The following is a 15346-nucleotide window of genomic DNA, read 5'->3' on the forward strand; positions in this document are numbered from 1 at the left end:
GGGAGGGGAGGGGACGGGGGCGGGGTGGGGGCAGCCCTTTCCCAGGCGGTAGCGGGGTGGCGTTGTTGTTGCCCTTTTAAGCCGCGGGGCCGCTGCCTTCTGCCGGTGGAGTCGGTTACAAAGGGAGCAGCCGCCCAGGCTGCCACACAGCTGCCCGCCGAGGCCTCTGCGCCCCTCGCCATCTTCCAGCCGCGCTCAGACGCGGGTCGTGGCGGCGGGGAGAGGCGGAGCCGCGAGAGCGCGGCCCGGACCGGCCCCGCGGGGCGGTCACGGCCGTGACGGCGGCTCTGGACCCGGCTCCCCTTCCGCACCCCTCCCGCCGGAGATGAGGGGAAGATGTCCGTGTCAGGGCTCAAGGCCGAACTGAAGTTCTTGGCGTCCATCTTCGACAAGAACCACGAACGATTCCGCATCGTCAGCTGGAAGCTGGACGAGCTGCACTGTCAGTTCCTGGTGCCGCCGCCACCGCCAGGCAGCCCGCACTCGCCGCCGCCGCCGCCGCCGCTCACTCTCCACTGCAACATCACGGTGAGGCGCCCGGCCGCAGCCCCGTGGGGCCGGGCGAGGGCGGAGAGGGGGCGCCCCGAGTCCCCGGACAAAGGGGAACCTGCCCCGAGAGGCCCCCGGCTCCTCGGGCGGGGCGGGCCCGCCCCTTTCCCCGGCTACCGGTCGGCCCGGGCCCCGCCGGGACTGCGCGAGGCTGAGGAGGCGGAGGGCGCGTCTCTCTCTCCGGCCCTTCGCGTGGGGCCGGCTTTGGGGCCGTTGGCCCCTCTCGGCCCCCGTCGACGCGCCCCGAGGTGGGAGACCGCTGTGGACCGGAGCCCTCGCTGGGTCGCCTTGGCCGGCCTGCTTGCTCCGGGGACCGTGGCGAGGCGGGTCAGCTCCGGCTGTTGTTGGAGCCCAGGTGAAGGGGACAGGCCCTTAAGTTTTAACGCCGCATGCTTCAGTCAGGTTTCCCTCGTCCCCACTTGTGCAATTCTTTTTAAGTTTGTGTTTAACGAAAAAGTAACATGAAAATGGAGCCCAGGTGAAGGGGACAGGCCCTTAAGTTTTAACGCCGCATGCTTCAGTCAGGTTTCCATCGTCCCCACTTGTGCAATTCTTTTTAAGTTTGTGTTTAACGAAAAAGTAACATGAAAATGGACTCATTTAAGGAGAAAAAGTTTAGAATGCAGGCTTTGGTGCTGTTTGGATGATCCCATTTCCCCGTGGCCTGGCGTTGCGCTAGCGTGTTTCCAGCAGGCGCACTGTATCTTGGATGCGGCAGGCGGGGGTACGCGTGTCCTCGTGTACTTATGTAGCCCCTCCTGAGCGTAAGCCTCGACGATTATTGATAGGTGGAGGGAGATACGTGCCCAGGGCTACTGCCCAGAAAGACGGATTTGAATGAGAAAGCCGAAAGGACACTTCAGAAGCTTACTCTTTCATTTAAGCGGAAAGCTCACTAGAAACCCAAGGCTGGGTAAAATAATGGAAGTTTCTTCATAAGAGTGTATTATGAGGATATTCATTGTGAAATTGATTTAGAGTATTGGTCCAAACTGCTGAACATACGAGGGTACTTCAAAAAGTTCGTGGAAAGATTCGTATTTTCCAGTTCTGTTTTTCCCATGGACTTTTAAAAGTAATCTTGCACTCTTTATTACAGTAAGAGTCAGGTGGCAGTTTCATGTTCCTCTTCACATGTGGCTAAAACCAAATCTTCTGTCTCTAACCCCCTTTGGTTAAGTCAGTGGGCACTTAATCGCCTTCACTGTGGCGGGATTATTTTTCGGAAACAAAACAAAACACACAAAAGAACAGTACAGGTGCTGTAATGAAGAGAGAATTCGTTTATTGAACATCTCAGTGTTCTGCGCACTGGTGTTGCAAAACCCTGCTTTCAGAACTCAGTCTTCTGAAGGGAAGAATTTTATACAACAAAGTGTGACAACTACTGTGGTGTCATTATGAAAGCTAAAGAGAACAACTAATTTTGGCTGGCGGGAAGGTGTGCTTCAGAAAAGGCTTTGAGGTAGGCTGACAGTGGAGTTGGGTTTCCACAAATGAGTACAATTCGGGAAGGCTGGGCGAAGGGCATTTCAGGCAGAGGAAACTCCACCCAAAAAAGACACCAAAGCTTGAGACAGTGTGGTTTGCTTAGGATTAGACAATTTATGTTCAGACTTGAGAAGTCCAGAATATAGGCTGGTGAAGGAGATTTTCCAAAGATGGGAAACAGGAAGTAGTAGTGAGCACGAAATAGGTGATAATAAGGAGCCTGGCCTGAACAGCTTGGAAGGTGATTATTCTGGTAGAATTCGAGGTATGGCCAGGAAAAGGTAGGGCTTATTTGAATGATTAGAGACTGAACTTGTAGGTTGTGGGGAGCCAGTAAATTACTCAAGTAAATTGGGAAAATGTGTCTGCCATCCAGGACTAGAAGTGGTTCTCTACACTGTGTGTGGTTTTGGTGATTCCAGTGGGGGTGGGGTGTTGTTGCTGTGCTTTACTGGCATTTTGTGCCAGGGATACAGGGATGCCAAATGTTTTGTAACTTTCAGGCAGTCTGCCACCACAAAGAATTATCCCACCTAAAATGCCAGCAGTGCCCCATTGAGAACCATATTGGAGGCTGTTAGGAGTCTGCTGCAGACAAGGATATGGAGTGATGACCTGGATTAGGTAGTGGCAGCGGAAATGGAGCAAGTGTGAATTAGACACACTCAGCCGAAGGAGGATTTGGTGGGGACTAGTATAATGGTACTCCTAATAGAAACTATTAAAATTGAGGTGCTAGTGAATTATGACAGACATTATCAGAAGATAATTATCATAGTAGATGCTTAGTACAAGTGTGTGCTAACTTCTGATTATGGGAAAACATCAAACATACAAAAGGTGAATAGTTTAGAGAACCTCTACTTACAGAGTTTCAGCAATAATAAACTTTTGGCTAATCATATCTATATCCCACCTTGGATTATTTTGAGGCAGATTCCACACTTATCACTTCATCTTTAAACATTTCAGTATGTATATCTAAAAGATAAAGACTCTTTAAATATGGATGAGGTTTTTTTTGTCTTTTTCGTGACCGGTAAGGGGATCACAACCCTTGGTGTGGTGTCGCCCGCACCGTGCTCAGCCAGTGAGCGCACTGGCCATTCCTATGTAGGATCCGAACCCACAGTGCTCCGCCGCTGCGCTCCCAGCGCTGCACTCTATCCCGAGTGTGCCACGGAGTTGGCCCAATATGGATGAGTTTTGATAAAATCTACATGATTTAAATCATGTAGATGATATCATTTGTTTAGAAGGGAAAGAGCAAGGAAAAATGGGGTTGGATTTCAAATGCCAGGACCTGTCTACTGGGTTTGTGATTTGTTATTCTCTAAAAAGTTGTAGGTCTCTAAGGAGTTTGACCTGTTTAACTTTTTCTCTTTAGACAGCTCAGCTATTTGTTGAGCTCTTCTGCATGCCAAGCTATGTCTTCTCCATGTTTACCAAGAAGCATCCTTTATGCAGTTTCTGTAACGATTGAGTAAATGGTCCCTCACTAGTTGTTTCTTTACACACAGGCATGCCAGTTTCTGGATAATCCTATAAAGATACCATGCCCCCTTTTTCTTTCAGCCTTCTATATCAGCTGTTTTTCCCATGTGGAATGTGACCCTGACACCCACCCTTTACCCTACCTCTGTCTTTCTATGTCTGACCATCCCTCAAGGCTTGTCTGGGTCATATTCAGTTCATGCTGATAATTCCCCTTTCTCTCTTCTTTAGTTCTTATTATTTCTGCTTTGGTTATGTTTTCTTATATTCTGCTATAGTAGTTTTGGATGTATGTCTTTAAAAAAATTTTTTTTATTTTTATGATGGGAGAATATTCTACAATTATGCTTTATGCTTTTCATCTTCCATTTAGTAAATGCTCAGTAAATGTTTGTTTTGACTATATGGGCACCATTCTAGCTATATTCTGTTGAACAAAAATCTTAACTACCTTGTAAATTAATTGCTAAGTTTGTTAAAAGTGCAGAGATCAAGAAAGTGTCATGGATAATACACAGATATTTAAAAGGTCACTGAGGGCTTGATAGGAAACCTGTAATTTGACTTCATATGAAAAAGTGTCAGAAGTAAAATAAAAACAAAACACGGTAGATGTTTTATTCTCTAGGCCAGGGGAATTGAGCTAATTTTTTTTCTCTGTCTTATAAATTTGTCCTGATCTTCAATGTGAAGGGAAAAGAGGACTCTTTTTCAACCTCAAGGAGTCTTTTTTTATTACTTGGTTTCTTTGAATTCATGATAAGAAAGATTGTCTGTTATACAAACTTAAGTATTGTTTTTCCATTTTCAGTAAACAGACTTAATTGCCAGTCAGTGTAAACATCTAATTGTTATGATCACATCTAAAAGCAAACCAACTTGTTTTAATCTGTGCAGCCTTATTGGGAGCTAGTATATGTCTGTCTTTTAATCCTTTTGAAGTATTTAACATAACTTGGCAAGTCCATTATTCCTTTTAGGGACTTCTTGCCATCTGGAAACTGTAGATAGGGAATCAGTGTTTTAGAGTGAAAAATCTCCCCCAGGAAGTAAGTTAGCTGGTAAACACATGAAACTTCTTTATATTATTTGTATAGCATAAATCATTACTCTTCATGAGTGAGTGTTAGACTACTTTTGGTGGAACATTTTTTTGTTTAGCTAATTAAAAATCTATTCATCATTGCCACCCCTCCCTATACACACACAGAAAGATACTAAATTTAAAAAATATTAGAGCTCTGAATCTAGGAGGGAGAGAGAGTTTTACTTTTTACTTAGTAGTTAGGACCTTAAGCAAATCACTTCTTTCACTGTTTCTCTATAAAACAGACAAAACTTTTTGTCCTGCAAGAGAGCATGTATAGGAAAGCTCTTTGGCAATGATACTGTTCTCTACAAATATAAAAGTGGTGGTGTCATTTGTGGCTGAATAACGCTTAATTTTGAAAATGCTTTATAACAGCTTTTCATAGGAAATAAAGCAATGCTGTTTTATTTGTCTAGTCTTCACACTGATAAAAAGTAGTCCAGCCAAAGCTGTACAAAGGAAATAATGAACAATCTTTACTAAGGACCTAAGACCTTTCTTTTCTTTGGTTTACCACTCCTGGGACAGATTACCTTTCCAAATTGAATTTGTGGGGAAGTGTTTGGAAATATCAGAACTGTCATGTTAAGCACCTAAGTGGGACTTTCAGGCCTGAAAGAATCATTTTCATTTGTCATTGACAATTTATAATATGGGGTCAAATTCATAGTGGTTATCTGTCCTCCTCCCATCCCCATTTTTATGCCCTTCCTTGAAAGGAACAGCCTAAGTGGGACTTTCAGGCCTGAAAGAATCATTTTCATTTGTCATTGACAATTTATAATATAGGGTCAAATTCATAGTGGTTATCTGTCCTCCTCCCATCCCCATTTTTATGCCCTTCCTTGAAAGGAACACATATATGAAAAGGAGACTTAGGTTTCCCTTTTATGTGAATGGTGTATCCCTTAGTAACTTCAATTATTATTTTTTATGGGTAAACTTACTTAGACCTAGAAAAGGGTATTACTACACAAATGTTAGCTAACTGAAGAGTGGGGAATTGAACTGAAATAGTCACTGCCAAATGTAAAGCATTACTGGAGAGCCACAATAAAGGAGTCCCCTTTTCCACTGCCTTTGTAACAGTGTTCTGTGATCTCTTCTGAAAGATCATTCTGAAAGACAATGCCAACTCAGACCAAGGAAACTATTTGTTGGGTTTCTGCAGCTTAGGTGGTTCAAATCCTCTTCAGCACCTTTGTCTGCCTCAGCTCACTTAGAATGTTCTGAGTAGCTGTAATTTGCTGCCTGTTTTTGATACTTAAGCATTTTTTAGATCACAGAGGTATGTATGCATTTTTCTTTTACCAAGTATTAGTATTTTTTTACTCTGCTTTTGTGGTCTCTGGGTCACCTTAGTAAACAAACTTAGTTGTTTACTTGTAAAATGATTAGCAGGGAACAACAGGTTGAGTGTCGCTTTCCTAAATGCTTGGGACCAGAAATGTTTCAGATTTTGGATTTTTTTTGGATTTTGGGATATTTGCAGAGTATATACTGGTTGAGGATCCCAAATCTGAAATTTTCCAGTGAGCATTTCCTTTGAGCAACATGTTGGCACTCAGAAAGTTTGGGATTTGGGAGCATTTTGGATTTCCGATTTTTGAATTGGAGAAGCTCAACGTGTATATGTTTGTTGTTATCTTATGTTGTCAGATCACTTAGCATTTTATCAAGGTAATTTAGCAAAGTGTGAAAGTAATGTGTTTCTGGAAGGATTATAACTGGTCTCCAGAAGAATTACAACTGCTATATCTCTGAACCTTCAACAAGAAGTGTGTGCATTAATTTTCAAAGTTATGAAATCCCTGGAGATGGCTATGTCCTACTGTTTGGAAAGATACCAAAAATTGAGCATTCTGGCAGGCAGTTTTGCTGGCTAATGCTTGAGATAGAGGCACACATTGGTCTTTTAGTGGGTTTATGTAGAAAAATAGATACAGAAAGTTATTTCTGAACAAGACAAACTCCTTTTCTTAAGCAGTAATAGGAAAAGAGGTTGGCTTGATTAACCTTGAGTTGTGTTGCTCCAGATTAGGACAGTTTTATGGTGGTTGTGGTAATGGTGATGAACTTGTTTGAAATTTGTTCACTTACGGTAGCCTTTATGGTTGCAGTCACAGACGATTCATCTTACAGCCTTATAGTCACTATAAAACTAATAGTAGAATGGAGGAGAAACAAAGGTCTTGAGTAATTAGATGCTTAGGTAATTGTTTTATATTTAAGTCTTTTAAAATTTTCGTAACTGTGGTGAGCTATGTTAGAAGGACTTAAACATTCTGTGTAAGGAGAGCTGCCTGAATTTATATTGGGATTTTGGAGCACCATCCAATGTTTAAAAACTGGCATATCACAGGTTATTTTAAAGAGGAACAGTAAGAAAACTATTTTTTAAAGATAGAGTGATACAAAGCTTAGTTAACCTTATAAAAATTACAAAACTTGAAATATGAGAAATCAAAAATGTTAATGTGTAAGTTTAAATATTGGTCATCATTTTAGATGCATTTTGGAGTAGATTCTTTTAAATATTATACTGAACAAACCTTTGAACATGATGTAGAGTTTGTGCTGAAGGTTAAGTTTCTGGGGGTGATAGTGGTGCATATTTTATTTTATGGAAAACAAGACATTGTTATTGTAAAAAATTTAGAAACCAGGTAAGCAAAACTAGAAAAAAAAAAAATCACCTGTAATTCTACCACTCAGGAGACACCAGTATCAAAATTTTGGTATATACCTTTCTGTTCATCTGGTCATCTTTTTTCTCCCATGCTTATATATACTTCTTCTCCCTTCAAAAATTTTGATTGTTTTGTAATCTGCTTTTTTAATCAACAGTATTGTAGATTTGTGTCATAATTTGTTCCTCCACAGTGTCAGTTATGGTGTGCTGTTCTATTGTATGACTATACCGTCTAGTCAGTCATGACTCCTGGATATATAAGTGGTTTCTATTCTTTTTTCTTATCTTTAATCATGCTTTGAACATCAATAGGTAGAACTAAATCTTTGTGCATATAGGTAATGTAATTTGAAGCTTTCCTAGAGGTGGTGGCTTTCAATTCTTATTGCTGAATTGGTTTCTGGAAAGGAACAAATTATATCGTATAGGAACTTTTTTTTTTTTCCAGGTACCAGCTTTTATTTATCAGATTGGTGAAAATGTTAGCAAGTGTGCAGTCAATCACAGCCATGGCAGAAAGTGTAATTATCTACGACCCTCTAGAAAGCAGTTTGGCTCCATGTACTCTCCTTATTTTGGCAAGGTGAACGCTCGTATCCCATGCTGGCCAAACAGAAAGAGAGTTCTAGCCTCAGGGAAGTCTTGGGTTTTCCTAGCTTAACCCACTTGACAGCTCACCACTGGGAGTGGGCTGGGCTAGTAGAGTCTTTTGGTCAGGTTTTCTGTCGAGGTAGGGAGGGAGCAAAACTAGCCCCAGTGGAACCACATAGGTTAATATAAGAATGGTGAAGGGGTGCTTTTCATAGGGAAGAAATTCGGGGGTGAGGGGAGGAATAAGACGGGGAAGGCAGCAGTTCTCAAAGTCAGGACCCCTTGAGGGCTCAAGGAGCTTTTGTTTTATATAGGTTATATCTATTGATACTTATTATTAGAAATTAAAATACTTAAAACATTAATTTGTTTAAGAACTCATTACATTATTATAATTATTTTTGTGAAGAATAGCCATATTTTCTAAACCAAAAAATTTTAGACTATAGCATAATCTTACTTTTTTTTTTTTTTGCAAATCTCTTTGATGTCTGGCCTGTTATTTCATTCTGCATTCATTCAATTTGTTGTGCAATATGTTGTTTTGGTTGAAATAATGTGAACAAAATTCAACTTCACACAGATACCTGGTTGGAAAAGGAGAATTATATAATAGTCATTTTAGATAATTATGGATTTTCTTTTTTGACACTTGATCAAAACTTGGTCTTTCTTGAAGTGAATAGATCTTTTACCCTTGCATGATATGGTAACATTGGTTATTTGGAAAATACTGGTTCACTGAGATCTTCTAAATGTTAATGCATTTTATTATACAATATCAAAGCATCATATTTACTATTATCACTATCTGTCTCATCAGAATACTCTTTGGAAGCTGTCAAGCTCAGTGATGGACACAAGTTTTCCAAAATTCTGATTTTTGTTGTTTTTTGAAAGCTTGCATTTTATTATTGGCAATAGATACTGTCCTTTGTTTTCCTTGAAATGATGACAGGATTTCTTCTTTCATTTTTGAGAAAATATCTGCCGGAAACCCAAATTGGAATAACTATTATTTATCAGTTATTCTTTCAGGTGAAAATGGTGTTCCATTAAAGTGGTTAGTTCACCTTACAGTTCAGTCACACATGTGCTTTTTCTCAAGTACTCTGTAGGAGTGCTCATGTATACTTCCCATTTCATCATTTGCAATATTAAAAAGACATGTATTCAAGGATCAGGGTTTAATAAAATAATTTTTATTACATCATAAATATTCTTAAATGAAATTGACCTTTTTTTCCCCTTCCTTTTAAATACCTTAAGTGTATGGTGGTGAAGAATACCATGACTGCTAGTAGTTTGGTGTCACTGCCTTTATTTTTGCTAAAGTACCAGCAGCTTTACCCACCATTGTATTTGCACCAATTAGTGCAAATGGCAATACAATGAAAAAGGCAATTAATGTCTTAGTATTCGGTATGTATAGTTTGGACTGAGGAGTTTGAGGGCCCCACTTTGAGAACCATTGAAGTATGTGCTTAGACAGGCTGTGTATTCTCTCCTCTCATGTACAGGATTTAAAAAATGTGTCTTAGGACATGAGATCTCAGTCCATTTTTTGGTAATTCTCTTAATATGATTTTGTGGGGTTTCAGTTTAGAGCAACAACTAATACTTTATTTTGCTTATGCTGAAGTTTTACTAGGCAGACACTAATCTATACAATGAAGTCCTAAATCTAGTTTTTGGCTTTTTCTTTTCTTTTTTTTTTAAAAGCTAAAGAAAACATAAAACTATTGTTAAACTGTTCTAGATGGTGTGTTCCCAAACTAGGCTGAAGAATTTGAAAAAGAAAATGCAATATTCAAGTGGTTTTCTTTAAGAACAGGATTAATTCTGAAGACTGTTTATCTTTTAGCCTGTAAAGAGATTTGGGACACAGTAAGAGTGAGAGGAATGAGAATACAAAAATAAACCATTACTGAACAGATATACTAATACCATTAATGATGTCCTACTTTAATAGAATTTCCTTTTCTTAAAAGAATGTTTGGTAAAATACTTTAAAAATACTCAGTTTCTGTGGCTTCAGCTATATTATAATTGACATTATAGTTCTTAAAGCAATGCTTCTTTAAAACTGCATTTATGCAAAATTGTTATGGCTTTCTCCTAATTTATGATAGAAAACAGTACAAATGAACAGAAGAAATTTCTATTAGTAGGTGAAAGCATGTAATGCTTAGTTCATTTTTTATCAACACAAATTGTGTTTTAAAAAAATGTATGTAGTAATAGCATTTCTAGGTAATACATGGTTTGTGTGATGGAATAAAATACTGGAATTTTATGGTGTTTGAATTAGTTACCTATTTCTCTGTAATAAGTAAAGTGAGGGACCTAAAACAACACACAGTATCTCACAGTTTCTGTGGGTCACGAATCTGTGCACCTTGGGTTCACCGGCTCAGGATCTCCCACGGGGCAGGAAAGACATTGGTGGAGGTAGGCTACAGTGATCTCAAGATTGGACAAGGAGAGTATATCTGATTTCAAACTCACTCATGTAGTTTATTGGCAGGATTCATCTCCTCACAGGCTTTTGGACTGAGGGCCTTAGTTTCTAATTGGCTATTGGTCAGAGGTCTTTTTCAATTCCTTGCCATGTGGGCCTCTCCATAGGGCAGCTTACCACGTGGCAGCTGGCTTCCATCAGAGGGAGCAATTGAAAGAGCAGGAGAAGGTGAGCAAGACAGACATTATAGTCATTTTTGGAACCTAATCTCAGAAGTGACATTCCATTACTTCTGCTGTATTCTGTTTGTTAGAAGTGAGTCACTACGTCCAGGAAGGGAATTTTACAAGGGTATGAGTACTTGGAGGTAAGGATTATTGGGGCCATTTTAGAGGCTGCCTACCACAGTGTTCAAGAACACATTGACTTCTATGAAGTTTAGCACATAGAAAATAGCTACACAAGGAGACTAGCCATTTCAAAAGCCCAGCTCCTATGGCAATTAAAAGCTGAATGTAGTGTGGTGTTCAAGAACACATTGACTTCTATGAAGTTTAGCACATAGAAAATAGCTACACAAGGAGAATAGCCATTTCAAAAGCCCAGCTCCTATGGCAATTAAAAGCTGAATGTAGTGTGCTAAGTAAGGTAGCCCTAGGTTGCTGTTTGTTCTGCCTTCTAACACCTGCTGTGTTTAAGAAGTAATCATCACTTCATTTAAGAAATCTTTTCCTTTAGAAATTACATTCTGCCCTATAGTATGAGATGGTAAATTATTAGGAAAATGGCAAAATTAAATGGGATAAATTTATGGGCAGTTTTCTAGTGGAGAAAAATCTCAAACTTCTATAATTATACTACTCAATAAGCAAGGAGTATAGTGAGTAGATTTTTTTTAGAAATCATTTTTTTTTTGTCTTTTGTCTTTTTTCCGTGTCCGGCAACGGATTGCAACCCTCAGTGTTGCCCCCGTACCGGACCGGGGACCGGCAACGGGATTGCAAACCTCGGTGTTGCTCCCGCGCCTCGCTCAGCCAGTGAGCGGGAACCTGTCTGTATGTGGGATCCGAACCCTTGGGCGGGAGCGCCGCTGTGCTTCCCAAGCGGCGCACTATCCAGTGCGCCACCGGGCCGGCCCTAGAAATCATTTTTAGTATTTGCAGGGATTTAAAAGTACATACTTCTTGGCATTATTTAAGAGATTCAGAGTTAGATCTCCTCTAGATAAAATTTAGAAATGTCACTTTATTAAAAGGCAAAAGAAGTACAGTTTAAATCTATAGACTGTATTTAAGATTGGGATTTTTTGTTCGTTTTTGCTTTTTGAGAAAATTATTATGATTCCAGAATTTAAAGTCCTTTAAAAAAAAATGTGAAAGCTGGAGAATCCAGGGCCATAATACACCTTTCCTTGTAATGGAAGGAAGCCTGTCTTCCTAGGTGCTTGAATACTTTTTTTTCTGCTTTTGATAAAATATAACTTTTGCAGTATAAGACATAACTTTTGTAGTATATCCTTTTGTTTTATATCATACTGATTAGTAGGTAAAGTACTTTTGTTGTTTTTAGATTTATAAATTATGTAACACAGAACAGGCAAGATTAAACCATAAGATTTAGCAACTTTGTTTTTTTTTGTGTGTGTGTGTGTGTTCTTTAATCCATAAGAAATCTAGTGTATTGCTTTTCTTCCTCTGATGCATTTTACTTACATGCATGGTCATCTTGCCATTTAGTAGTGCAACGGATCGCAACCCTCAGTGTTGCCCCCGTACCGGACCGGGGACCAGCAACGGGATTGCAACCCTCGGTGCTGCTCCCGCGCCTCGCTCAGCCAGTGAGCGGGAACCGGTCTGTATGTGGGATCCGAACCCTCGGACGGGAGCACCGCCGCGCTTCCCAAGCGGCGCACTATCCAGTGCACCACCGGGCCGGCCCTAGAAATCATTTTTAGTATTTGCAGGGATTTAAAAGTACATACTTCTTGGCATTATTTAAGAGATTCAGAGTTAGATCTCCTCTAGATAAAATTTAGAAATGTCACTTTATTAAAAGGCAAAAGAAGTACAGTTTAAATCTATAGACTGTATTTAAGATTGGGATTTTTTGTTCGTTTTTGCTTTTTGAGAAAATTATTATGATTCCAGAATTTAAAGTCCTTTAAAAAAAAATGTGAAAGCTGGAGAATCCAGGNTTTTTTTTGTGTGTGTGTGTGTGTTCTTTAATCCATAAGAAATCTAGTGTATTGCTTTTCTTCCTCTGATGCATTTTACTTACATGCATGGTCATCTTGCCATTTAGTAGTGTGGTTTAATTTGCATATCCGGGTTAGTCTGTACATAAATGTGTTTAACATAGGTGTCTCTGTAACAGGAATCTTACCCATCTTCTTCACCAATATGGTTTGTGGACTCTGATGACCCAAATCTGACATCCGTTCTGGAACGTCTAGAAGATACTAAGAATAGCAATTCGGTGAGAAAATAAACCAAACTATTTTCTTTTTTTCTTCATGAATATTATATATAGAAGTTAAGTGTTAAGAGGTAATATGATATTGTATAATGTGATATAAGTATGATTAAAGATTATTTGATAATGTGAGAGGGGTTAAAGACCAGGGAGTTTTTTTTGGTTTGTTTTTGTGTTTGTTTGTTTGTAAGTCCTTCAAGTTCTATTTGCTACTTGGTTTTTCCTTATTTCCTACAGCTATAGCCTTAATTTAGATTAGGAATTAGGGGTCTCTTTTCCCTGAATTCTAACCATTAAACCAGGCAAGCATTTTTGGTAGAAACCACTAGCCAAGATGGGAAGTAGAAAAAGGGAATAAGACCAAGGTAGATGTGAAGGGAAATAATGAAACTAGTGTTAGGGAATTGCTTTTTCTGTCAGGGGCCTATAAGTTTGCAGTAAAAGCAAAAGGTATTCAAATGGATAGCTTTGTTTTTGTTTTTTAATATAGAAAGAAATATAACTTTCCATTTTATAAAAGTTTTAAAAACCCTTTTTTCCTTTGCTTATAAAACTCATAAGTGACCATTGTGAGAAAAAGAATAAAATATAGAAAAGGAAAAAGGAAAACTAAAATCTTTTATAACTTCTCTATGTAATATAACCATTATTGACATGATGGCTATTTTCTACTAGTTTTTTTTTTACTTTCGTAGTAAAATGCATATACCCTTATATAAATGTTTAAATAGTCGAGGTCATATTCTGTATAGTTTTATATCCTTTTATAAAATTAATATTATCATTGTATTTTCCTATGATGTCATAAAGTCCTTATAGAAAAATAATAATCATTATTTGCACATGATGTGATTGTTTATCAAAAAAAAAACACCAAAAATAATAATCATTATTTGCACATGATGTGATTGTTTATCAAAAAAAAAAAAACCAAAGGAACCAATTGGAAAAAAACCAATTTTTAAGATGACTGGTTAAAAGCTCTATTATATGAAAATCAATAACTTGCCCAAATTTCAGATATAATCAGAAGATATAGTGATAAAGTATTTTGTTAACTATTGCAACAAAAATTAAATACCAAGGAATAAACTTAATTGTGTAGAACTTGTATCAAGAAAACAAAATTTTGCTGAGTGGTATGAAAGACTTAGATACTGTCTTCCTGTATGGGCAGACTCTGTATTATAAATACAGTCTTGAGCCATATAACATTTAGTTCAATGACAAACCACATATATGATGGTGGTTGGAGCTATACCAATAGGCTATATGGTATAGCCATTATACTCTTATGGGACCACCTTCATATATGTGGTCCATCATTGGCGGAAACCTTGTTATACAGGGCATGACTGTATTAAATAAAATATTGTGTGCTGGCATTGGATCAGACAGATAAAGGCAATAGAAGTGTAGAAATAGTCATGTAAATGAGAATTGAGAATAAGGCAAAGGTGGCATTTTAACTCAGGAAAGGAAAGATTATTCTATAAATAATTCTGGGAGAACCGATCATTGGAGAAGTTAGTGTCTTAACTCAGATTTTTGTCAAAATAAGTTATAGATATTTTAAACACATCTATTCTTAAAACTAAGAACAGAAGCACATCAGTTTGAAGATATTTTAGGAGTTAAGGCTGGTATGAAGAGCCATGAAGGTAAGTGTAAAAATAAAAAGCTAGACATGTTCACATCTCCAGCAGAGGGGTGATGGGACAGAGTGGTAAACTTAGCCCCATTACTGTTGCCTCTAAAGATCTTAAGTTATCTGTTTTATAAGAGCAGAAGTGGAGTTAATTTTCAGTGTCTAAAGTATTTCATTAAAAATGCTCATAAAGTTAAATAGGATCTAAAATTGGGCCTAGTTTTATTTTTTATAAATGTATTTATATATTTACATGAGGAAAAAAGTATATTTACATAGAGGAGAAAAACTCACCTTCCACTCTATCTTACAGCCTCTGCCAGATTCTTGGAGCTTAGTTTCCTGAGAGAATAAGCTATATTTCTTCATCTTTAATTCACTTAACTCATTATAATCTGGATTCTGCCCTCATTTTTTGCTAAAATTTATCTCCTAGTTGCCAAATCCAGTGACTCCTTTTTTAGTCACAAAATTGACCCACCTCTCTGCAGTATTTTGATACTATTTATTATTCCCTTGTTGAAATATTCCTCCATTCAACAAACATTTATTACTTAATATCCACAAATAAGAGTTGGTTAAATAAAAATGATGGTATATAGTTTTATAGTAGGATCATCCATTGTAGTTAGAAAGAATGCAGCCAGTCTTTCCATAAGTGCATGTACAAAGTTCTGAGATATACTACATGAAAAAGCAAGGCATGAGATATTGTGTATGATCTGGCCCCTTTTGTATATAATGTTGTAAAAAAATCTGTGTCTATGCTGGTTTTTATGTACTTTTTTTCCTAAGCGAGTATAGGAAACTGTTAATAGTAGAATAAAAAAATGTTTTTTAAAAAATTGATTGGTGGGC

The 15346-nt window shown here is 38.4% G+C and overlaps 1 protein-coding gene across 2 annotated transcripts in view; it reads left to right on the forward strand.

The window, feature by feature from the left end:
• Nucleotides 1-94: 94 nt before the first annotated feature.
• Nucleotides 95-15346, forward strand: part of UBE2Q2 (ubiquitin-conjugating enzyme E2Q family member 2) — a 56932-nt gene continuing 41680 nt past the window's right edge. The window contains exons 1-2 of one of the 2 annotated variants that reach the window (XM_008572982.1): nucleotides 95-528; nucleotides 12742-12843. In XM_008572982.1, the coding sequence (XP_008571204.1) occupies nucleotides 337-528; nucleotides 12742-12843 (294 nt within the window). In that variant the 5' untranslated portion in view covers nucleotides 95-336. The remainder of the gene's footprint in view (nucleotides 529-12741; nucleotides 12844-15346) is intronic. The other variant, XM_008572983.1, reaches the window with a different exon arrangement.

The sequence above is a fragment of the Galeopterus variegatus genome, unplaced genomic scaffold (genome assembly GCF_000696425.1).
Source record: "Galeopterus variegatus unplaced genomic scaffold, G_variegatus-3.0.2 Scaffold860, whole genome shotgun sequence".
Lineage (NCBI taxonomy): Eukaryota > Metazoa > Chordata > Mammalia > Dermoptera > Cynocephalidae > Galeopterus > Galeopterus variegatus.